At 47.6% G+C, this 25830-nt stretch overlaps 1 protein-coding gene across 3 annotated transcripts in view; it reads right to left on the minus strand.

Annotated features, from left to right (window-relative positions):
- The window catches only part of MSL3 (MSL complex subunit 3), a 63577-nt gene extending 45749 nt beyond the window's left edge, over nucleotides 1-17828 (minus strand). The window contains exons 1-5 of one of the 3 annotated variants that reach the window (XM_040424986.1): nucleotides 17625-17828; nucleotides 15912-15994; nucleotides 13870-13965; nucleotides 10347-10447; nucleotides 5598-5686 (exon numbers count right to left, since the gene is read on the minus strand). In XM_040424986.1, coding sequence (XP_040280920.1) covers nucleotides 5598-5686; nucleotides 10347-10447; nucleotides 13870-13965; nucleotides 15912-15994; nucleotides 17625-17723 — 468 coding nt within the window. In that variant the 5' untranslated portion in view covers nucleotides 17724-17828. Of the gene's footprint in view, nucleotides 1-5597; nucleotides 5687-10346; nucleotides 10448-13852; nucleotides 13966-15911; nucleotides 15995-17624 lie in introns of all 3 variants that reach the window. The other 2 variants (XM_040424988.1, XM_040424987.1) reach the window with 2 other exon arrangements.
- Between the last annotated feature and the right edge of the window lie 8002 nt (nucleotides 17829-25830).

Raw genomic sequence — 25830 nt, forward strand, 5'->3', positions numbered from 1 at the left:
CGTATCCGGTGAGAGTGTAGTATGCCGCCCAGAAAAGAGGGGGGGGGTCATGCACACGGTCAGCATCGCATCCAGGGAGAGTGCGATCAGTCGGTGAGAATGTGTGCATGTCACCTGAAGGAGGCGTGCCCATGGCCGGCAGCGAATCCAGTGAGAGTGCGTACACCGCCCACGGAAGAGGGGTCATGCATATGGCCGGCAGCGGATCCAGTGAGAGTGCAAGCACCCCGCCATGTATGGGGTTCATGCACATGGCCAACAACGTACCGGCGAGAGAACATCACCGACCGAGGGAGTGTATGTATGCCGCCACAGGGAAAATCCAATGAGAGTGCATCATACCACCTATGGAAAGTGGTCATGCACATGGCTGGCAGTGAATCCAGTGAGAGTGCCAAATGCCGTCCACGGAAGGGAGTCATGCCTATGGGCGTCAGCGAAATCAGAGAGTGCAGCATTCCGCCTATGGAAGGGGGTCACGCACATGATCGGCAACGAATCCAGTGAGAGTGCAGCGTTCCACCAATGGAAAGGGATCGTGCACATGGCCAGCACCGTATCTGGTGAGAGTGCAGTATTCCGCCTAAGAAAAAATGGGGTCATGCACAGATCGCAACGAATCTAGTGAGAGTGTAGCGTTCCGCCTATGGAAGGAGGTCGTGCACATGGCCAGCACCGTATCCGGTGAAACTGCAGTAGTCCGCCAATGAAAGGGGGATCATGCACAAGGCCAAACCGTAGCCAGGGAGAGTACAGTATCCCGCCCAGAAGGGGGGTCCCGCACATGGCAGTACCATAACTGAAGAGGGTGACGAATGCTGCCTACAGAAAGGGCCGCATGCACTTGACCAGCGCCGTATCGTGAGAGAGGGCTAGGAGGGTAAAATGACCCTGGCAGCGCCGCAGCCGGGGAGTGCGACATGCCGCCTAGGGAAGGGGGGCATGTACTGACATGAGGCTGCAGCGTCCTGCGCAGCCCACAAGTTATATATATAAAAAATTATTTATTTTTTTTTTATTTTTTTTTCTATATATATATATATATATATATATATATATATATATATATAACAGAAAGGGGAGCCACCTACAGGAGCACTGGGGGGTTCCATACAGGCCCATCTGAAGCCGGCCTGTACCCAAAGGGTTAAACAGGGATCCGGCCAGGAGGGCGGCGCTGCGATCTCCTGGGGGCAGCCATACAGCCCCATCTGAAGCCGGCCTGTACCGCGGCGCTGCGATCCCCTGGGGGCACCCATACAGGCCATCTGAAGCCGGCCTGTACCCAAAGGGTTAACAGGGATCCGGCCTGGAGGGCGGCGCTGCGATCCCCTGGGGGCGGGGGAACCTCCCGGCGGGAAGAATTCCCGCCTGGAGAAGTTCCAGCCCCCTCCAACAGAGGCCGGAATTTTGCGGCCTAGTAATTGTAGGCCGTGAAGCCGGGGCCTAAATTATTAGCGGCGCCCGGCTGACCGGGGCCGCACAGTATTCAAGTACCGGCCGGGGAACGAAGCGGCGCATGCACATGCCGGCCGCGGGTGCCCACCCCGCGGGCCGGAAGAGCCGGGGACCCGGATAGAGCGCCGGGATCGCGGCCGTAAAGCCTGCGGTGCCCGGCTGACCGGAATGTTCCGACGGTCGGCCTGGGGCTGTTGAAGCATAGCGCTCATATTGCAGGCCGCGGGTGCCCACCCCGCTGCCCAGAAGCGAGGACCCTGCGCTCGGCAGCCATTTTACCCATGGAGCGGGCCCTGGCTTATAACAGCGCACCATGTGGCCAACAGCCACAACCACCTTGCCCTTGGGCCGGTGCCCGTGAGGGCAGAGGAGGGTCAGGAGCAGCAAGGCTCTGGCCCTGAAGCAGTAGCCGGTAAGAGGGAGGGGGACCCTGAGACCGGGTGCCTGTGAGGGTGGGATGCCTGCATAACCCCTCCGTCAGGGGCAGCTAGTTGCGGACCACTGCAGCTCCCCAGGCATTCTTCTTGAAGGGAGAAGGGTGCCAATGACCTATGGAGGCCAGGAGAGAGGGAGCAGAATGTCGCCCTGCGGCAGCCCAGGGGCCAGCCTAGGTCTAGCAGGGACAGAAGGGTCCATAGGCCCAGTATAGGGTCAGGCACGCAGGAGACCGGGGGGGACGGGGACGTTGGGCTGGAGCAGCCAATCTCTCACCATAGACGTCTTCACCCTCGGTCCGTTCCAGCAGGGTCGCCCCTTCAGCTACTGGCACCGTAGTGGCAGGACGCTGGAAGGGGGACTTGGCGTGCGGGCGACCCTTGCGCTGGCGGGATGTAGGGGAGCTGGGCTGCCCTGATCCACCTTGCCTTCTGTGGGGGAGGCAGCCGTGCGGGTGACCGGCACTGGCGCAGCTCAACCCCGGGAGAAACAGAGAGGTCTAGTGCGTCTCTGTTGTCCCTGATGATCTGGAACAAAAAGAAAAGAAAAAAGTAAAAATCTAAAATTTAAACAAGGAGAAACCAGCCCTGCAGAGCAGGGAGTGTCTTGCCTCCTTGGACACTAAGCAAAAACTGGCAGTCTCTCTCTCCAGGCTGAGGGTATAGCTGTGGAGGAGGGGCTTAACAGTCTTCACTTAGTGTCACGCCTCCTAGGGAGATGAGCTATACAAGGTCTTCTGTGTCCCCCAAGGAAACTGGGCGAGAAACAGAGCCGGCGAGAAGAAGCAGTCGAGACAGAGGCCGGCATAACACCCTCCAACCGAAAGTGGGTAACAGGGAAGTCATAGTAGGACAGCTCAAAGGCAGAACACCCGCTACTCTGTGAGACGCCCGGCTCACCGCCTCGCAGAAGGCGAATACCCTGAAGAACCCAAAGTGGAGGTCCCCCGGACCTGGATAATTGAGCACCCAAGAGAAGTTGGGTGACCTTCCCGAGAAGAGTGGCCCGAACCTGGTAGCAGAGCAGAACTGGAGCGCAGAGGGCGCGAATAGGAAGAACTCATACCACACTGCATCCGAAGAGGAGGAAATGGTAGTAGGCGAGGGAACCGTAGTCCCGCCAGAGCCAACGTAGAATTCGAGGGGCGCTGCAGACAGCACTCTCATCCATGTGACTGCTTGCGCAGGGAAGCAATGCCGCGGGAGGATGAATGGGTACGCATCTAGGAACCACGAACACTCCCCAGGTGAAAGGGCCAACAAACATGGTGGATACCGTCACAACGGAACCGCAATATACAATCCAAACCCGAGAACGAGTACCGCCTAGCTCGGTGCAGTAGAGAGCAAGTAGAGCCCGTCCGGGTCAGGTGGAAACAGAATGATCTCTTCAGAGAAGAGTGTAAGGCTTGCGGCAAGCATCGTATCCCAAGAGAAACAAGTATGTCGCAGGAGGAAGGGAGGCATACGTACGAGCAGCCCCGTAAGCAGTGAGAAGGCCAACCCACCTACTGGAGAAGAAGGCATACACGGCCCAAACAACGCACAGAGCACACAAGAACGTCCGCTCACTGCAAAATAGTCACTTAGCGTAGGGGGCCAGCCACAGAGTCCCACAGTATCTACGGAAGTGCAAAGTGCAGCCTGAAAGGGAGTTATGCACAAGACTAGTACGGCATGCGATGGAACACAGGCAGTCCGCCCAGAAAGGGGGGAAATGTACCTGGCAAACACTGCAGTCGGCCAGGACCAACTTCAGAGAAGTAGGACATACCATATTCCGCCCAGAAGGGGACCATGCACATGGCCGCACAGTATCCAGCAGGAACGCAGGAGGTTCGCCTAGTGAAAGGGGGACATGCACAGGGTTATCCTAGCATTAAGTGATTGTGCAATAATCCACCCAACACCAAATTTCGTGAGAGTGCAACTACTCCGCCAATGAAGGGGGACATGTACGAGTCCAGCACAGCATATACAAGGACAGCCTTGAGTCTCGTGAGCGTGCAAAATTCCGCCCATGGAATGAGGGGTGGTCATGTACAAGGCCAGCACCGTATCTAATGGGAGTGCAAGCATTCCACAAATGGAAGAGGGCAATGCTCAGCCTCTCTGAGGCAGGAAGGGGGCCACCATACAGGGGCACAGCCTCTCTGAGAGGCAGGAAAGGGGCCAGCCATACAGGCCCATGAGGAAGCCCAGATCTTAGAGGGTCTCCTCTAGATGGGAGCCGGCCGGTACCCAAAATGTTAACAGGAATCCGGCCTGGGGGGCGGCGCAGCGATCCCCTGGGGGCGGGGGAACCTCCAGGCGGGAAGAATTCGCGCCTGGAGAAGTTCACGCCCCCTCCAACCGAGGCCGGAATTTTGCGGCCTATTAGGCCGCGAAGTCAGGGCATAAATTCTTGCGGCACCCGGCCGACCGGGAGGTACCGGCCGGGACCTGGAGTGGCGCATGTACATACCGGCCGCGGGTGCCCACCCCGAGGGCTGTAAGAGTCAGGGGGCCCGGGAAGGAGCACCGGAATTGCGGCCGAGCAGGCCGCGAAGCCTGGGCCAAAATTTGCGGCGCCCGGAATGCACCAACGGTCGGCCGGGGCCTGTTGGAGCTTTGCGCTCAAGTCCATGCCGGCCACGGGTGCCCTTTCCACGGGCCGGAAGCGAGGGCCCTGCGCCTCGGCCGTCAGGAGCGGGCCCCTGGCCCTGAGCAGCGCACCGGTAAGAGGATGGGGGGACCCTGAGACCGGGTGCCCGTGAGGATAGAGGCAGCTCCCTAGGAGGCGTGACAGGGACGCCGGCATAACCCCTCCGTCAGTGGCAGCTAGGTGTGGGCCTCCGGGCCCTGTTGCAGCATTCCTCTCGCAGGGAGAAGGGAGGCAGTGCGGCTGAACCTGTGTTGCTGCAGCTGCCTTCAGGAGCAGTGGGGATAAAGTCCTATGGAGGCTAGGAGGGGAGGAGAGGGAGCAGGGAGCAGATTGCCGCCCTGCGGCACCCCAGGGGCCAGCCTAGGTCCAGCAGGGACAGAAGGGTCTAGAGGCACCAGTATGGGGGTCAGGCATGCAGGAGACCGGGGGAGGGGGGCGACTACGTAGGGCTGGAGAAGCCACTCTCTCACCATCAGCCGTCTTCACCCTCGGTCATCTGGGTTTTTTTGCGGACCGCAAAACACAAACGGTCGTGTGCATGTAGCCTATTATAGCCTAATATTTTGTTGAAATTCTGCACCATTTTCAATATTTCATGAGGTATGCCCACTTGTTTGTCTAGTCTTTTGTGCTGTCCACACAGAGGTCCTGTCCATAAAATGGCTGCTGCTGGAGGGTCATGTGACCAAATCACCTCCATGTGATGTCTCCTCCATTCTAATACAGCACACACATCATCTGCTCTTGCACTGCTGGGAGTTTAGTACAGGTGCAATGTGTTAGAATGGCGCAGGATGAGCAATGTGACTGGTCACATGACTCTCAATCAGCTGCCATCTTATGGACAGGTTCTCTATGCAGACATGACAGCAGATCTGCCTAACAAGGGGGCATGACTTATGAAAAATAGAAAACAGCACAGAATATCAAAGACTATATAAGTAAGTGCCACATAGTCAACACATTGGTCACAAGTAACCAAAATGTGGTCTACCCCTTTAAATCAATTTATTGCATCCCTTGCCCCTCTTTTCCATACCTCCGCTATAAAATAGACTTACCATTTCTGCCTTTTCTTCAAAGTCACTTTCTTCACTTTTTATTTCCTCGTCCGTCCCTTCCTCGCTGTCCTCTGATGAACTGCTCACTGCTATGGGATAAATACAGCGTGGCTGGTTACCTCAAATGTTTGTGTTATACATACTTTCATCTTTTAATGCTGCACAACAGAACAAACATTTAGATCTCCGCACTCAAGAAATAGTTTACTTTCACTATAAACACTTTCGCAAAAATAGGACATGCACGTGAAGAAGGGTACACAGATTATAAATTGAAATCTGTACGCTTCGCTCATAAAACATACTGAAATACAGAAAAGATAAGTTACAACTTGTGAATGCATGTCACATCATTTGCTTACAGAGTTGTTGCTTCACCCATTCTAACCTATAGCCTACTTTCCTTAAAGGGTAACTGTCATATATATTTTTTTTATTCGCTAGTTTATTAGAGCTAGGCATGCATACCTGAGTTAGTCTCTCAATGATTGTCAAAAGATCTGTAATTACCTAATAACAGCTTTCATTAATGTCCTCTGTCCTTTTCCACTGCTCCCTTAAAAGACCGTTGCTATGGCTCATCTGTCTCCGGCTAGGAAGACAGAGGGGCGGTCCTTCACACTGCATGCCTGCATTAGGCTTCAGAGTGAGGAGGCGTGTCTCTCAGTAATCCAATCTGATTGGTTGGTAGGAAGCTGCTGGCTACAGCAAGTGTGTATGGGAAGTGATGGAAAGCAGTTTTGGCCTCAGAGAACTGGCAGAGGAGCCATCTTGAGAAGGTCCTCATATTGTAAATGTTTAAACATTTTGATGAATACATGACAGTTACACTTTAAATGTCGGGTAGAGCCTACATGTTACCTGCCTCCGCCTATGACTGGCTAAGCAGTCTTATCTGCATGAGGGAGCAGGAAGCAGAGCCCAGTTGGTAAACGGGAAGCAAGGGGATAGGAGCGAGGTGGATCGGTAACGAGAGTATGCCTTATCACAGGTCTGGCCAACCTGCGGATCTCCAGCTGTTGTACAACTACAATTCCCTCCATGCCCTGCTGTAGGCTGATAGTTGTAGACACTCTGGGCATGCTGGGAGTTGTAGTTCTGCAACAGCTGGAGAGCTTCAGGTTGGCCATCCCTGCCTTATCATTTTACACTATGGGGAGCCTTAAAAAAGGCATAAAAGCCTAACTCTACATAAAAACACTCAGACATTCTTGTTTTCATTCAAAGGATAAACTCATGTCATGATTTCCTCCAACTCAGAGCTGAAAGTTGTTACAATGTATCATGCTAGGCAATACTCACTAAGACAAACAGAATCAAATATCTGTGCTGACCTCATTTCTACTACCTACACAGATACATAGTAACATAGTGGTGCTGTGTGGAAGTAGGATTAGAAATCAGCAGGTTCTCAGTTTCTGGATGTGGGTTTCCATTCAACGAGTTCAATTAAAGCGATTGTCCGGGTTCAGAGCTGAACCCAGACATACCCATAATCTTACCCAGGCAGCCCCCCCTGATGTAACCATCGGAGCATTTCATGCTCCGATGCGCTCCCTTGCCCTGAGCTGGATCACGCAGGGCAAGGGTTCCTTTATTTACAATAACACACTGTCAGGCGGAGGCTTCCTCCCAGCAGTGTGTTCGGTGACGTCACCGGCTCTGATGGACGGGCTTTAGCGCTGCCCTAGCCGTTTTACAGGCTAGGGCGGCGCTAAAGCCCGCCCATCAGTGTCGGTGCTGTCACCGGGCTCAATGCTGGGCGGAAGCCTCCGCCTGGCAGCCCCATGGAGAGCCCGGTACGTCACCGGAACTCCAGAAAATGCTTTTGCCCTACGCGATTTAGCGCAGGGCAAAGGAGAGCATCGGAGCATGAACTGCTCCGATGCTCAAGTCAGGGTGGCTGCCTGGGTGAAAATGGGGATATGTCCGGGTTCAGCTCTGAACCCAGACAACCCCTTTAAAGCACTTGAAAGCTGTGGGTATATAAAAGTTAGAAGGGTCTGCTGCTAGGAAAGCTGAGTCTTGTCATACATTTAGCCAGTACTGGCTGCAAAAAATAGGGAGCCGCTCCTACACAGTTCTCTCCTTTTTGGTTTATAGAGTAGGGCTCCAAGCAACAGTATATAAGCAGGGATTTTTATTGCGAGGTAACCCCTTAAAAAAGGGAAATTTATTATTAATCTTTTATACAATGCGGTATGCTGATATCAAGAATTACTATAGTAACAGCAAGCGGCTTGGAAGCCATTTAATAAAACTGTGCAAAGTATTGCAAACATTCACTGCATATCGCTATCCTATGGCTGCGAGCTCCTAATGTTCTAGAGATCAGTGGTGGTTATGGACATATACTCATCACAGGAAGCTATTAAAATTGAGTTATGCATTTCATAACTTAAGCTCTAAATATTGAGAAATGGAATGACATATGCAAATTTACTTAATATGCATAATACACACGGTTTCAAAAATGAATAATCAGTATGAAGGAGGCGTGAGGAGCGGTGAGTGTAACGATGCTAGCGCTGGCTATACTCACTGCTCCCTGCTTTTCTTCGGGGGGCAGCACTGCACGTACAGTGGCATTCAAACATTTGGAACCCCCATATCATATTACTGTGAATATTTAAGCAAGTTGAAGATGAAATGATCTCCAAAAGGCATACAGTTAAAGATGAAACATTATTTTTTAACATTTTAAGCAATATCAGTGTATTAATACCCAAACTTCTCTAACCTTGTCCCAAAAAACAACAGCCATGAGTTCTTCTAAGCAGCTGCCTAACACCATGAAAATGAAAATGGCTGAGGCCCACAAAGCAGGAGAAGGCTATAAGAAGATAGTTAAACGTTTTCAGGTTGCCATTCCCTCTGTTTTAGGCTACTTTCACACCTGCGTTCGGGTGTCCGCTCGTGAGCTCCGTTTGAAGGGGCTCACAAGCGGCCCCGAACGCAGCCGTCCGGCCCTAATGCATTCTCAGTGGAGGCTGATCCGCTCAGAATGCATCAGTCTGGCGGCGTTCAGCCTCCGCTCCGCTCAGTGAGCGGACACCTGAACGCTGCTTGCAGCGTTCGGGTGTCCGCCTGGCCGTGCGGAGGCGAGTGGATCCGTCCAGACTTACAATGTAAGTCAATGGGGACGGATCCGTTTGAAGATGACACTATATGGCTCAATCTTCAAACGGATCCGCCCCCATTGACTTTCAATGTAAAGTCTGGACGGATCCGCTCAGGCTACTTTTCACACTTAGAAATTTTTCTAAGTTATAATGCAGACGGATCCGTTCTGAACGGATGCAAACGTCTACATTATAGGAGCGGATCCGTCTGATGAAACATCAGACGGACCCGCTCCGAACGCTAGTGTGAAAGTAGCCTAAAAATGTAATTAAGAAATTGCAGTTAACAGGAACAGTGGAGGTCAAGAGAAGGTCTGGAAGTCCAAGAAAAATTTCAGACAGCTGCTTATAGGGTTGCTAGAAAGGCAAATCAGAACCCCCGCTTGACTGCAAAAGACCTTCAGGAAGATTTAGCAGACTCTGGAGTTGGGGTACATTGTTCTATTGTTCAGCAACACTTGCACAAATATGTTTTTTTTCGGGGTTAATGATTGTGATTCCACACAAAACAGATGGTGTGAAACTTATAGGTGTTATATTGCTTAAATATTCACAGTAACCGTAATTTTGACCAGGGGTGCCTAAACTTTTGTATGCCACTGTAGGTGCACACTTTGACCTGACGCTGTGCAATGCCAGGTCACAGTGCAGCACTAAGCCAGCAGAAAACCAGGGGATGTAAGGGTCAGCAGCGCCCAGAGCAGGAGAGATAAGTTCATTTCTTTCTTTTTTTTTGTTCGTTTAATGGAACTAGGTGGTCTGCTCTATGGTCTGGAGCTTTGGGGTCTTCTACAGAGGGCTGATGGAGCTTGGGTGTCTGATCTGAGGTCTGACGGAGCTTGGAGGTCTGGATCTAAGGAGGAATGGAGGTCTGATCTAAGGAGGAATAGAGGTCTGATGGAGCTTGGGGGTCTTACACAGAGGTCTGATAGGGCTTGGAGTCTGATCTGAGGAGGAATGTGGGTCTGATACAGAGTTCTGATGGAGCTTGGGGGTCTGACAACAAAAAATTTTATTCTTATTTTTTTCCTCTATATCCTAGGTGTGTCTTATGGCCCCTTTAGACAGGCCGACTAAGCAGGAAATTATTATTGGGAATGAACCATTCGTTCACATTAATTGCCTGCTTGTCAGAAGAGTTGAAAACTGCATTTACAATTCCTTTGTATGGGGATGAGTGATAGCTACTGCTTCAGGTTCATTGTTTCTGGGCAGCAGATCCCTGTTTTCACAGGAAAATCTGCTGTCCAGAAACAATGATTTTGGTGTCCACATCAACCATGCTTTCACATGATGTTGCATTCATCAATTGACAAACAGCACCACTGCAGGGGACAATTATCGAGAACGAGTGTTTGTACGAACGTGCGTGCCAGATACTGGCCAATGTAAAAGGGCCTTAAGGCCAGTGATTTCCTGATCGGCCATTTCAAGCAATATCCTGTGTGTTGAGCCAGGACCAGGAAGTGAAGGATCAGTAAGGTGGGAAATGGTTATCTGTAAGATGTATTACCTCTATACAGACTTTCTGCCTCTGGATAACAAGAAAAAAATCTTTAAAATGCAAAGGAACTGGAATTCAAGTACGTAAGAAAGTTGCATAACCCACTATGAAATACACACTTACAATGATCATCATTGTCTTCTTTTTCATTAGCTGGAAGACTTTTTAGAACAGAGTCGACCCCAGGCAACCGACACCGTCTCTTCTTCCTTCCTTTCCTCCTCCTGAAAGCACAAGCCAGTTTATTTTGTGCAGATTTATTACAGCCATTTTGTTGTGAACACAGCAGGACTTCTGCCATTGTTGTATTTTTGTCACTGCATTTCATAATATTCTTAAATGGTTTCTTTAGGAATGATTTAAAATGGCTGCCAGCAACCTGTCCTAGAATGTGAGCAGGACTAGTTGCCCCAGCAGCCTAAGGGGGGGGGGGGGGGGGGGTAGTAATGGGATGAGGCCTCACTACAGACTACGCTCTGGCACATATACTACACATTGATGAGTTTTAGTCCTGCTACCAACATTAGGTTGCTGGCGGCCATTTTAAATAATTCCTGGAATCAATCTACTAGAAACAGACAAATTCCATGAACAGTAAATGGAACCCGTCACTAGGTTTGGGGCCACAAAACCACAAGCATGTTTTTATGCTGCAGGGATTTAATACAACTATTTTGGCAGTATATATTAAAAGAACCCATATTACCCAGAATGAGTTTGGTGAGGATTGCACAATGAGCAGGTGAAGAAGAAGACTTTAATACACATTTGCTGGACCCATCTCAGGTAATAGAGGAGTATGTCTACTACATCATTCCAAAATGATGCATCCATGCTTAATCTCTATTTCAAAGAAGTGGTCCTTTGATTTTTCTGTTCCCATCTAGGAAACTACCAGTGCTATCAGGGATCCAGTAGGCTTTGTCCACATAGTGCCATGGCTTGAAATGAATCCTGGTGGTCTCCAATGAACAGATGTGGTGGTGGTTTTGGAAGAAAGCCGCCGTATTTTTCTAGTCCTGTACAACCCTTTAATAGGGTCTGTCCCGTTTCCATTTTAGCACTGCTGACTGTACTATTGCAAAAAATACAGGAACCCCTGACAGAAGGCACATAAGGCCGAATGCACACGGCCATGAGCGGTCCGTGGTATCCCAGCCTGGCATCCTGCTGAGAGCAGGAGCGCACAGCGTCATTGGTTGCTATGACGCCGTGCGCTTCATGCCGCCGCTGCACTACAGTAATACACTGGTATGATCTAGAACACCTAGATATCAGGCTGAAGGAGCATGCCTTCTTCTTGTGGTCTTTGCTTAAAGCTGTACAGTGGCCTGCTCTCAGGAGTTTCAACGGTCAATAGGGCATTAACAGCCATAAAAGGACTGATACATTCTCACCTCTTAGTAGTGTTGTGCGAACTTGTGTTTTCAAGTTCGGCATACAAGGTTTGGGTTATCTAAAAATCCCGTTATGGATTCCGCTACCACGGGCCATAACGGAATTGTAGGACGGCATGCACCACGGAAGCCAATAAGAGGCATTCCGTACCACGTTCCATCATAATAGAAGTCTATGGCCAGCATAAACTTCTATTATGATTAGGGGTGCACCGAAATGAAAATTCTGGTCCGAAACCGAAAATTCAGGATGCCCTTGACCGAAACCCGAAACTGCCTTTTTGCCCAAATACTTTTAAAATACTTTTTTTTTAATGATTGGCGCTGTTATGGAGAAGGGGATCTGTGGGTGGCGCTGTTATGGAGAGGGGGATCTGTGGGTGGCGCTGTTATGGAGAGGGGGATCTGTGGGTGGCGCTGTTATGGAGAGGGGGATCTGTGGGTGGCGCTGTTATGGAGAGGGGGATCTGTGGGTGGCGCTGTTATGGAGAGGGGGATCTGTGGGTGGCGCTGTTATGGAGAGGGGGATCTGTGGGTGGCGCTGTTATGGAGAGGGGGATCTGTGGGTGGCGCTGTTATGGAGAGGGGGATCTGTGGGTGGCGCTGTTATGGAGAGGGGGATCTGTGGGTGGCGCTGTTATGGAGAGGGGGATCTGTGGGTGGCGCTGTTATGGAGAGGGGGATCTGTGGGTGGCTCTGTTATGGAGAGGGGGATCTGTGGGTGGCGCTGTTATGGAGAGGGGGATCTGTGGGTGGCTCTGTTATGGAGAGGGGGATCTGTGGGTGGCGCTGTTATGGAGAGGGGGATCTGTGGGTGGCACTGTTATGGAGAGGGGGATCTGTGGGTGGCGCTGTTATGGAGAGGGGGATCTGTGGGTGGCACTGTTATGGAGGGGGGGGATATGTGCACTGTTATGGGCATAACAGTGCACAGATCCCTTTCCCCATAACAGTGCACAGATCCCCCCTCCCCATAGCAGTGCCATAGACCGATCCCCCTACCCATAACAGCCCCGGCCCTGCTGCTCACAGCATCACTCACTGCATCTTTATTTTACCTTACAATCGTGACGCTCCAGTAAGAACTCTGCAGGCAGAGCGGAGGGCGGAGTAACGTCACTTACTCACGTGACGCACCTGCTCCGCCCACTTTATGAATGAAGGAGGCGGAGCAGGCGCGTCACGTGAGTAAGTGACGTTACGCCGCCCTCCGCTCTGCCTGCAGAGTTCTTACTGGAGCGTCACGATTGTAAGGTAAAATAAAGAAAGTAAACCGCCCACCCGGCGCCCGCCCGCAGATGGTGGGTGACAAACCCCACACCCCATATTTTCGGCCGATATGTAACAATATCGGCCGAAATGGATTAGGTACATTTTCGGCCGCCGAAATTTCGGTGCACCCCTAATTATGATGGAATGCCTCTTATAGGCTTCAGTGGTGCATGCCGTCCTAGAATTCTGTTATGGTCCATAGTAGCGGAATCCATAACGGGATTTTTAGATAACCCAAACCTTTCTACGCCAAACTTGAAAACACAAGTTCGCTCAACACTATTAGTGCAGTTTTCTCTAATTATCACATGGTTATCCAGACGAGTATTTCGACTGCACAATCCCCAGCAATTATTAGGTTAACTTCGGCTACTTTCACACTGGTGTTTTTTGGCTCTCCGTTTGGGAGCTCCGTTCAGGGCTCTCACAAGCGGTCCAAAACGGATCAGTTTTGCCCTAATGCATTCTGAATGGAGAAGGATCCGCTCAGAATGCATCAGTTTGCCTCCGTTCTGTCACCATTCCACTCTGGAGGCGGACACCAAAACGCTGCCTGCAGTGTTTTGCTGTCCGCTTGACGAAACTGAGCCAAACGGATCCGTTCTGACACACAATGTAAGTCAATGGGGACGGATCCGTTTTCTCTGACACAATATGGCACAATAGAAAACGGATCCGTCTCCCTTTGACTTTTAATGGAGTTCATGACGGATCCGTCTTGGCTATGTTACAGATAATACAAACTGATCCGTTCATGACGGATGCATGGGGTTGTATTATTGTAACGGATCCGTTTTTGTAGATCCATAACGGATCCGCCCAAAACGCGAGTGTGAAAGTAGTCTAAAATAGTTCCCAATAAACATAGTAAAAATAAAAAAAAACACAAGATTAAGGGATAAGGAAAAAAAGGGAAGCAAAAATATGGGGTATGTAAATGTAGCAGCAGTAAGTGTCTACCTAGAGAGGTTCCTTACATGCGAGCCACGGCTTTCCTTGCCAGCTTTCTTTGCAATCGCCTGTTTTCATCAGTATCACGAAGAACATGGTCTTCTGCTGCCCATCTATCCCAGCTATAATATATCAGAAACAAACACATAATTAACAAGACAATGACAACCCTAGAGATAAAGTGGCGACAATCTAAAACAGAGGAACAAAGGAGCATTCCCATCTGGACGTTTATGGCATATGAATAGGATATGCAATAATGCTCGATAGGTGTGGGCCCACCATTGGCATCCTCTCCTATCTCAAGAACGAGGCCCCACCACGAACACAGCCCTACGTTTGGACTGAAAGTAGCAGAGTGATGGTTCAGCTATTTGTTGGAAGTAGTAGTGAATGGAGAGGACACCGCATTTACCATGGGCCCCGTTCTTGAGATAGGAGCAGGGTCTAGAGGTGGGACTCACACCTACTGGACCTCCTCTTTAAAGTATATATCTAGTAAACAAAGTGGAGAGGATTCAATATGGAACCTAAAAGAAGTCAATAAATACAGTGGACGCATTTCAGTGGTTCAGCCTGTTGTGAGGCATTATTAGGAATGGAATGGAGGCCAAGAGGGCATCTATTGCCCAAATGCAACAATTTCAGCATCATAGGCAACCAATCTTATATGTATAGGGGCCACTCGACTCTCTGCTCATGGCAGATGTCAGGCAAGAGGGATAAGGCTACTTTCACACCTGCGTTTAGGTCGGATCCGTCTGGTATGTGCCCAGACGGATCCGCACCTATAAGGCAAACGCTTAGATCCGTTCAGAACGGATCCGTTTGCATTACCATGAACAAAAAAATAAAAAATTTTTTTTTTTTTTGTTCATGATAATGCAAACGGATCCGTTTTGACTTTACATTGAAAGTCAATGGGAGACGGATCCGTTTGAAAATTGAGCCATACTGTGTCAACTTCAAATGGATCCGTCCCCATTGACTTACATTGTAAGTCTGGACGGATCCGTTTGCCTCCGCACGACGGGTGTCCGCCTGCTGAGCGGAGCGGAGGACAAACGGAGCCAGACTGATGCATTCTGAGCGGATCCGCATCCATTCAGAATGCATTAGGGCTGGACGGATCCGTTCGGGGCCGCTTGTGAGCCCCTTCAAACGGAGCTCACAAGCGGAGCCCCGAACGCTAGTGTGAAAGTAGCCTAAGGCATATTGGATTTCAACATAGCTGGAGATAAACTGCTGGTTATTCCCTCCATCCCATCAGATGTCTATTCAGATGTCTCCAGAGGTGGCTACAAATAGCGGCTCTACAGGGGAGATGAGGGTCAGAGGACCCCTGTTCTGGAGCCATAGAGGTCTACAGCTGCCGTTCACGGTTTGTGGCAGAGGTAATGGAAACAATGGTAAAGGAAGGTAACCTCAATTAAGGCTACTTTCACACTCACGTTTGGTGCGAATCCGTCATGGATCTGCACAAACGCATCCGTTCAGAACGGATCCGTTTGTATTATCTTTAACATGGCCAAGACGGATCCGTCTTGAACACCATTGAAAGTCAATGCAGGACGGATCCATTTTCTATTGTCAGATTGTGTCACAGAAAACGGATCCGTCCCCATTGACTTACATTGTGTGCCAGGACGGATCCGTTTGGCTCAGTTTCGTCAGACGGACACCAAAACGCTGCAGGCAGTGTTTTGGTGTCTGTCTCCAAAGCAGAATGGTGACGGAACTGATGCATTCTGAGCGGATCCTTTTCCATTCAGAATGCATTAGAATGCAAACTGATCCATTTTGGACCACTTGTGAGAGCCCATGACGGATCTCAGAAACGGAAAGCCAAAACGCCAGTGTGAAAGTAGCCTAACAGAGGTAATGGAGACACAGAGTTACTTGTCCATGGCCCCATTCCACCTCAGGCAAGGCTATGCCCTCATACCTTACAATTTTCCTGCACCATATTGATGTGCAGGCTCGGGCATGCGCAGTATTAATCCTATCAGGTGCTGACATTGTTCTCCGTCTATGTATACTACAATACTGCGTTATAAAGAGCATTTACCTTCTGTTCCAACCATTAAAATGGATCAGATACTCCGGGTTTTTTCTGCCTTTGTCATCTTTGCTGACAACTACATCAACAACCTAAAACAAAGAAGAACAGTGTGAGGAAAGACTGGAAGACAAATGCCGGGTCTGGTGAACTCTGGCAAGCTACTCCTGCCGGATCAGTTAGTTCACCTGCACACATTGCGGAATACGTGCGGTTTTTCCACGCAGATTCCTGTGTGAAAAACCGCAGCATATAACAGTACCACGAATCTTATGCACACTTTGCGGATTTTTTTTCTGTACGGAAATTAACCTGCCGCGCGGATTTCAAAATAATTAGCATGTAAATTATGTTTGCGAGGGGCGAGATCTGCGACAAAACAGCATCAAATCCGCAACAAAAACCACAATTAGACATTGCGGATTTTGGTGCAGATATGCTATGTTTCCGCATGGAAATTTGTGCGGATCTCATGTGCATTCACCCATACCAACGTGCAAGTAGCCTTAAATGCACACGCGAATCAGTCCTTAAAGGGGGTTATCCTGGAAATACGACTGATGACCTATCCACAGCATAGGTCATCAATATCATATCGGTGGGATCCAATTCCCAGCACCGTTTCGGGAAGCTGCAGCAATCACCCAGGCGCTTACCAAGCATGACGCCATACAGGATATAGTGGCTGTGCTAGGTATTGCAGCTCAGCCCCTTTGACTTGGGAGGGGCCGAGCTATAACTGGTCCATGTGACATCACTGGGCTAGGAAGAGGCCGCAGTGCCGGCCAATTCTAGCATCTGTATGTAACCTAGCAGCTGAAAGCTCCACGTTGGTTACTGGCTATTTGGATTTAGGCAAACTCTGCAGCCATTAAAGAGGTTTTCCAGGAATTAATATTGATGACATACCAGCAGGATCGGTCATCAATATCAGATCGGCGGGGGTCCGACTCCCAGCACCCCCACTGTGCTCACCATGGATACCATATAGCGGCAGTTTCTGGTTTTGCAGCTCAGCCCCATTGACTTGAATGGGGCAGGGCTGAAACTAGTCCACGTGACCTGGGGGATGGGGGGGTCGCACCCGAAAGATCTGACCCACAAGATAAGTCATAAATATATTTTCCTAGATAACCCCTTTAATAATAGAGGAATGGCGCATCAGAGTCAGAAGACTGGATGCCCCAGCACTACGACGTGGGCAATGTAAGAAGTACAGCCGTCGCCCCTCATGCAGCACGGAGCAGCTGAAGGAACAGTGAAAGTGGTACAAGACAAACGGTTCAGAATTTTTAATAAAAAACAATTGGACAAAAAAAAACTTTTTACCCAAGGAATGTAGAAGGAGGTTTTTGGTCAGCGTGAGACCTCATGCACAGAGCCCACAGAGACATCCCCTGCTAGAAGCCATGCTTTATTACCGCCAGAATACACCTCCCATATATAATGATGTCTGATATGTTGGGAAGGTATGAAATATGATGCCCCAGGCTGTACAGTGCAGCCCTGCAGACTGTATGATGAGCAGGTGACCACAGCAGCCAATCAGATCGCTGCAGTCTGAGGGGTTGCTATGGGCAACTGCTCCATGATGTTTGGGATCCACCTTAGCATACACTATGGGCTGCTCATGCAGTAGGATGGGGACTACGGGCTCTCCCAGAGGAGGCCATTGTAGGATGAGGCGCCCTCTTCACCCGCCCCCGTCCACACTACGCGCACCTTGGCATCGTACAACACTTTAGCCTTGGTCGGGTCTGGTTCAAAGCAGAGAACTTTCTCCCCTTTTTGGAACTTAAATTTCATTCCCCGTGAGTTCATTTGTTCATCATGGCGAAAAGCAGGAAGCGAAACTCCCGCAGCGGCCTCGGCGCTGCACAGAGCACAGGGGAAGAGGAAGACACCGCCATTCCGGGAGAAAGACGCCACGCCCTCCCAGGCGCCCATAGCCAATCACAAAGGCACTTTGGGATAGGTGGGGAAACTCCACCAATGAGGGGTACGTGGGGGTGGAGCTATTCGGAAATGAGCCTATCATATCATATTGAGGGACGCGTCAGCCTGCAGGGGTTGCGTCATGGCCACGTGATCGCCGTTTAGCGTTTCATAAATATTGTTGAGAAGTGTGTTGTGGGAGCATGCGCGGCGGCCGCGGGGAGCCGGGCACTTCCTGTATGGGACGTGCAGGCTGTTCCACTAATGTATCTTTTTCATCTGAAATAGCCCTCTATGGAGTCAGAAAAATTCCTTTATCACTCCGGCATACCTCCGACCTAGCTTTAACCCCTTTAGATACCGTATTTTTTTTTTTTTTCGTTGCAGGGCAGGCGTTGCACCTGCTCCTAGAGGCTCCGTTCGCCCACCTCATTTCCACGCCCTTCTGTCTTGTTTGACAGGGCCACCCAGGCCAGCGTTGGTTCTCCTAAAGGGCCCAGTCTGCCGTGTAAATCTCGCGCCTGCACCGTCCCATTCAGCGCAGGCGCAGTGAGAAACCTGGCTGCGCTTTACAGACACCAAGATCAAGCTGTCTCCAATGGGGCTCACAATCTAAGTTCCCTATCAGTATGTCTTTGGAGTGTTGGAGGAAACCTACATATACACGGGGAGAACATGCAAACTCCATGCAGATGTCTGCAAGGCTCCAGTGCTAATCACTGAGCCACCATGCTGCCCATGATGCTTCCTTAGAGCCTGCCTACACAGTTTTATGTCCCCTTGTTGCCCCACATGAAGTATTATGCTCCCTTAGTGCCCCTCATGCAGAATTCGGCCCACTTAGTGCCTCTAATTGTAATACTCACCTAACCCCATGCCCATGATGAATGGAACTCACCCCTTAAGGCTGGGTTCACACGGGCGTTGCGGGTGACGTGCGGGCAAAGATGCGGGTACGTTGCGGGAAAATGCACGATTTTTCCCCGCGAGTGCAAAGCGCGTGAGAAAAATCGGCATGTTTGGTACCCAGACCCGAACCCGGATTGCTTCACAGAAGTTCGGGTTTGGGTTAGGTGTTGTGTAGATTTTATTATTTTCCCTTATAACATGGTTATAAGGGAAAATAATAGCATTCTTAATACAGAATGCATAGTACAATAGGGCTGGAGGGGTTAAAAAAACATAAATAAATTATTTAACTCACCTCATCCACTTGTTCGCGCAGCCCGGCTTCTCTTCTGTCTTCTTCTTTGATGACCTGGGAGGAAAAGGACTTTTGGTGACGTCACTGCGCTCATCACATGGTGATGGATCATGTGATGGACCATGTGATGAGTGCAGTGACGTCACCACAGGTCCCTTTCCTCCCAGGTCATCAAAGACAGAAGAGAAGCTGGGCTGCGCGATCAAGTTGATGAGGTGAGTTAAATTTTTTATTTTTAACCCCTCCATCCCTATTTTACTTAGCATTCTGTATTATGAATGTTATTACCTTCCCTAATAACCATGTTATAAGGGAAAATAATAATGATCGGGTCTCCATCCCGATCATCTCGTAGCAACCATGCGTGAAAATCGCACCGCTTCCGCACTTGCTTGCGGAAGCTTGCGATTTTCACGCAGCCCCATTCACTTCTATGGGGCCTGCGTTGCGTGAAAAATGCACAATATAGAGCTTGCTGCGATTTTCACGCAACGCACAAGTGATGCGTAAAAATCAACGCTCATGTGCACAGCCCCATAGAAATTAATGGGTCCGGATTCAGAACGGGTGCAACGCGTTCACCTCACGCATTGCACCCGCGCGGAAATCTCACCTGTGTGAAAAGGGCCTAAAGGGGTTGTCTCACTTCAGTAAGTTGCATTTATCATGTAGAGGAAGTTAATACAAAGCACTTACTAATGTATTGTACATATTGCCTCCTTTGCTGCTGGATTCATTTTTCCATCGCTTTGACATTATACACCGCTCATATCAAGGGGGTTACGGCCACTGATGCAGCGCACATACAAGGTGGCTGGGACGGGAGCTTCTGTGCATGTATGCCTATGTGCGCTCCCATCGTCCCGGCCACCAGAGAGGCCAGGTCTTTTTCCTGTTGCTTCCTTTGCTGGCTGGATTCATTTTTCTATCACATTATACACTGCTCATTTCCATGTTTACGACCACCCTGCAATCCATCAGCGGTGTTCGCGCTTGCACACTATAGGAAAAAGCACTAGTCTATGTGAGCTCCCATGGTCCCAGCCACCAGAGAGGCTCGCACTTTTTCCTATAGTGTGCAAGTATGGCCACCACTGATGGATTGCAGGGTGGTCTGTAACCATGGAAATTAGCAGTGTATAATGTGATGGGAAAATGAATCTAACCAGCAAAGGAGGCAATATGGACAATCACAATACATTAGTAAGTGTCTTGTATTAACTTTTTCTACATGATGAATGCAACTTACTGAAGTGAGACGACCCCTTTAACCTCTTCAGGACACAGGGCGTACCGGTACGCCCTGATGTCCTGGTACTTAAGGACACAGGGCGTACGGGTACGTCCTGAGAATTTCCGATCACCGCTGCGCGGCGGGCGGTGATCGGAAGCCGGTGCCTGCTCAAATCATTGAGCAGGCACCTTGGCTAAATGTGCGGGGGGGTCCCGTGACCCCCCATGTCAGCGATCAATTCAGACCTGCGGTTTGCGGCTTTTTATTGTGCGGGCGGCGGTGGTGCCATCGGGTCCCCATGGGGCTGTAGGGGGGACCCGATGGCATGGAAGGCAGCGCGATGCCTTCCTGTGACGTGCCTGTGAGATCTAACCCCCTGGATCTCACAGGCCGGAAGCTGTATGAGTAATACACACAGTATTACTCATACAGCCAATGCATTCCAATATAGAAGTATTGGAATGCATTGTAAAGGATTAGACCCCCAAAAGTTGAAGTCCCAAAGTGGGCCAAAAAAATAAAGTGAAGAAAAAAGTTAAATAAACCATTTTTTGTCACCTTACATCACAAAAAGTGTAATAGCAAGCGATCAAAAAGTCATATGCACCCTCAAATAGTTCCAATCAAACCGTCATCTCATCCAGCAAAAAATGAGACCCTACCCCAGATAATCGCCCAAAAACTGAAAAAACTATGGCTCTCAGAATATGGAGACACTAAAACATGATTTATTTTTTTTATTCAAAAATTATATTATTGTGTAAAACGTACATAATAAAAAAAATGTATACATATTAGGTATCGCCGCGTCCGTATCGACCGGCTCTATAAAACTATCACATGACCTAACCCCTCAGATGAACACAGTAAAAAATAAAAACTGTGCTAAATAAACCATTTTTTGTCACCTTACATCACAAAAAGTGTAATAGCAAGCGATCAAAAAGTCATATGCACCCCAAAATAGTGCCAATCAAACCGTCATCTCATCCCGCAAAAATCATACCCTACCCAAGATAATGGCCCAAAAACTGAAAAAACTATGGCTCTCAGAATATGGAGACATTAAAAAATGATTTTTTTTTTTGTTTCAAAAATGATATTATTGTGTAAAACTTACATAAATAAAAAAAAGTATACATATTAGGTATCGCCGTGTCCGTATCGACCGGCTCTATAAAAATATCACATGACCTAACCCCTCAGATGAACACCGTAAAAAATAAAAACTGTGCTAAATAAACTATTTTTTGTCACCTTACATCACAAAAAGTGTAATAGCAAGCGATCAAAAAGTCATATGCACCCCAAACTAGTGCCAATCAAACCGTCATCTCATCCCGCAAAAATAATACCCTACCCAAAATAATCGCCCAAAAACTGAAAAACTATGGATCTCAGATTATGGAAACACTAAAACATGATTTTTTTTGTTTAAAAAATGAAATCATTGTGTAAAAATTACATAAATAAATAAAAAGTATACATATTAGGTATCGCCACGTCCGTAATAAGTTACTCTATAAAAATATCACATGACCTAACCCCTCAGATGAACACCGTAAAAAAATAATAAAAACGGTGTAAAAAAGCCATTTTTTGTCATCTTACATCACAAAAAGTGTAATAACAAGCGATCAAAAAGTCATATGCACCTCAGAATAGTGCCAATCAAACCGTCATCTCATCCCGCAAAAAATGAGACCCTACCTAAGATAATCGCCCAAAAACTGAAAAAACTATGGCTCTCAGACTATGGAAACACTAAAACATGATTTTTTTTTTTTCAAAAATGAAATCATTGTGTAAAACTTACATAAATAAAAAAAAAGTATACATATTAGGTATCGCCGTGTCCGTGACAACCTGCTCTATAAAAATACCACATGATCTAACCTGTCAGATGAATGTTGTAAATAACAAAACGGTGCCAAAACAGCAATTTCTTGTTACATTGCCTCACAAGAAGTGTAATATAGAGCAACCAAAAATCATATGTACCCTAAACTAGTACCAACAAAACTTCCACCCTATCCCTTAGTTTCTAAAATTGGGTCACTTTTTTGGAGTTTCTACTCTAGGGGTGAATTAGGGGGGCTTCAAATGGGACATGGTGTCAAAAAACAGTCCAGCAAAATCTGCCTTCCAAAAACCGTATGGCATTCCTTTCCTTCTGCGCCCGTACAGCAGTTTACGACCACATTTGGGGTGTTTCTGTAAACTACAGAATCAGGGCCATAAATATTGAGCTTTGTTTGGCTGTTAACCCTTGCTTTGTAACTGGAAAAAATATATAAAAATGGAAAATCTGCCAAAAAAGTGAAATTTTTAAATTGAATCTCTATATTCCATTAATTCTTGTGGAACACCTAAAGGGTTAACGACGTTTGTAAAATCAGTTTTGAATACATTGAGGTGTGTAGTTTATTAGATGGCGTCACTTTTATGGAGTTTCTACTCTAGGGGTGCATCAGGGGGGCTTCAAATTGGACATGGTGTCAAAAAAAAAACAGTCCAGCAAAATCTGCCTTCCAAAAACCGTACGGCATTCCTTTACTTTTGCACCCTGCCGTGTGCCGGTACAGCAGTTTACGACCACATATGGGGTGTTTCTGTGAACTACAGAATCAGGGCCATAAATATTGAGTTTTGTTTGGCTGTTAACCCTTGCTTTGTAACTGGAAAAAAATATTAAAATGAAAAATCTGCCAAAAAAGTGAAATTTGGAAATTGTATCTCTATTTTCCATTAATTCTTCACCTAAAGGGTTAACAACATTTTTAAAATCAGTTTTGAATACCTTGAGGGGTGTAGTTTCTAGAATGGGGTCATTTTTGGGTGGTTTCTATTATGTAAGCCTCACAAAGTGACTTCAGACCTGAACGGGTCCTTAAAAAGTTGGTTTTTGAAAATTTACTGAGAAATTTCAAGATTTACTTCTAAACTTCTAAGCCTTGTAACGTCCCCCAAAAAATAAAATGTCATTCCCAAAATGATCCAAACATGAAGTACACATATGGGGAATGTAAAGTTATAACTATTTTTGTAGGTATTACTATGTATTATAGAAGTAGTAAAATTGAAAATTTGCAAATATTTCCAAATTTTTGGCAAATCTGGTATTTTTTTATAAACAAAAATGTTTGTTTTTTTTACTCCATTTTACCAGTGTCATGAAGTACAATATGTGACGAAAAAACAATCTCAGAATTGCCTGGATAAGTAAAAGAGTTTTTAAGTTATCACCACTTAAAATGACACTGGTCAGATTTGCAAAAAATGGCCTGGTCCTTAAGGTGAAATAAGGCTGTGTCCTGAAGGGGTTAATGCAGGCCTCTTGCTGCCTGTGCTGTTTGCGGCTCGCACAAGGCACGATGATGTCACTACATTGTACCTGTACAATGTTGGAGCAGATACCTGACAGCTCCCTGCTTCACCATGTTCTTCAAGAGTATCTGTGTTCTGAAGACACAGGGACTGTGGGACAGTGTCTACCATCCAAGACTGTTCTGGATCCAGGCTGGTATCTCAGACGGTGTACTCTTTTACAATCAATGCACCAATGTATCTAATTATGGGGCTTCCTACCGTTTAGTGTATACAGCTTTTATGCAGATCTGTGTGTCTCCATGGTAACAGAACACAAACCCCAATCCTTCAATAGTAGTCCACTCTACTAGTCCCCTATTTCTCCTACTTATGACGCTGTTATCAGCATATTCTATACCTGGGTTTCTGGTCACATGTAATTTATTATATGCTACTTTTCAGTAGACTTTTTCAATTCCTTGTAATTGTTGTGGGTAATTCATTTCACATCAGTAGCAAATGTTATCAGCAGCTTTCCTAAAGGCTGGAGAAAAACTGCAAAATAGTTTAGTGTGACCCTCCCTTCCAGAGATAGCAGATGTCAGACTTCAGATGACAAGGATGTTCATATCTGTGTCATGTAAGAACAGTTACACGCTGTTACAGACGAGTTCTGTTCAATATCTTTCCTATTTTTATAACAAAAACTTCGGCAGAGAAAACACCTGGAAAATTTTATAGAAGGAAATTGAATCGGCAAATTAAACAATAGTAGAACATCCAAAAATATTTCGGCAATTGGAAGTTCCAAATGACAGAGAAGCATGCAGCAATAAACTACCACATTGATAGAAGCTGCTTTATATCATTAAATTTAAAGCAACTTTAAATTAAAGGGATATTACTTTAAAAACACTGCCACGTGGCATGCAAATGGTAAAAAAAAAGGATTTTGCATTCTGAGGATGCCCTGGTCCCCGCTGTACTCAGCTTTCTGTACCTGTTCTCGACATGGCTGGAAATGCTGCTCAGCCAATCACTGGCTGAGGAGGGTCATTGCTGCAGTCAGTGATTGGTTGAGTGGTTTTCCCAGCCATTTCCTGTTATGCTGAAAACAGGAGCAGGAAGTGGAATGAGTTGGCTTATTTTTATTTATAATATATACAAGGGAAGCATTTTTTAATGTGCTGGAATACCCCTTTAACTTAAACACAGAGAAACATATGTCTTTTCATTGGCAGAGGGATGGCGTGTCACCACACTGTACCTATTCTGTTCTGTGTCCTATCTAAGGGGCAGTAAGTAATAGATTGGTGACATAAAACCTGTGTACCCTAACTTACACTGCAGTCAGTGTATCTTCTCATTCAAGTGTTTATAGCAGGTACAAGAATATACAATGTAGCGTATCAAAACAGAAACATTGTCCAATGTATACATGCTTGCAGTGTCAAAATACTGGTGATCCTTGAATACGGTGTTATGTCAATGACCTGTCAGCCAGGTCTCATAAATAGGAGTGAGGAGAACCTCAGAGCAAGAGGACAATGAAAGAAAAGAAACCAAGAAATAAACTATGAAAAAATTACAACAATCAGTAGCTCCTAGTCTCTCCAATGCTGAGTCTAGAGGTAAGACAAAGAGAGGATGAGTCTAGAGAGGCGAACCTCTCAAGGTAAGTACCGCTTTAGCTCCATAGAAAACATAGCAAGATGTGGTGTGCCTCCGCCCCCATCATCATAGAGTTTTTTTTCCCAAGAAAAGGTCAGACACCCACAGCTCCTCAATCAGGCTTCTGATAGGAAAGGTCCATCACCATGGGGGAGTAAGGGTCCCAGATTTTAAGTGTGGGAAAGATACTCCGTGGTGGCCAGGAAATCTATCCAAGCCCTCCTGGTAGTATTATAAGTTTCAGAGGAGGAATGGGAGTCCACTATCAGTTCTCCCATCGTTTGCACATGGAACATTTCCCGAAACCACTCCAAAATGGAGGGAGGTCGGACACTCTTCCATAGGCGAGGAATTACCGTTTTGGCCGCCAAAACCAGGAATCTGACTAGGTCCCTATTTCGGTAACCTATAGCACCAGCGAGCATACACAGCAGTAAGGGAGAAGGGTCATTTTCAATCACTATCCCTGTGATTTTCTGAAAGTTTCAGTGAATCTTATGTAATGTAGCTTCAGCCTGTCTTCCCTGCCTCCTGCTTGTGATAGATTACTCCCTGTCAGCTCTTACAAGCAGAAG

Source organism: Bufo bufo, chromosome 3 (genome assembly GCF_905171765.1).
Source record: "Bufo bufo chromosome 3, aBufBuf1.1, whole genome shotgun sequence".
In the NCBI taxonomy this organism is placed as follows: domain Eukaryota; kingdom Metazoa; phylum Chordata; class Amphibia; order Anura; family Bufonidae; genus Bufo; species Bufo bufo.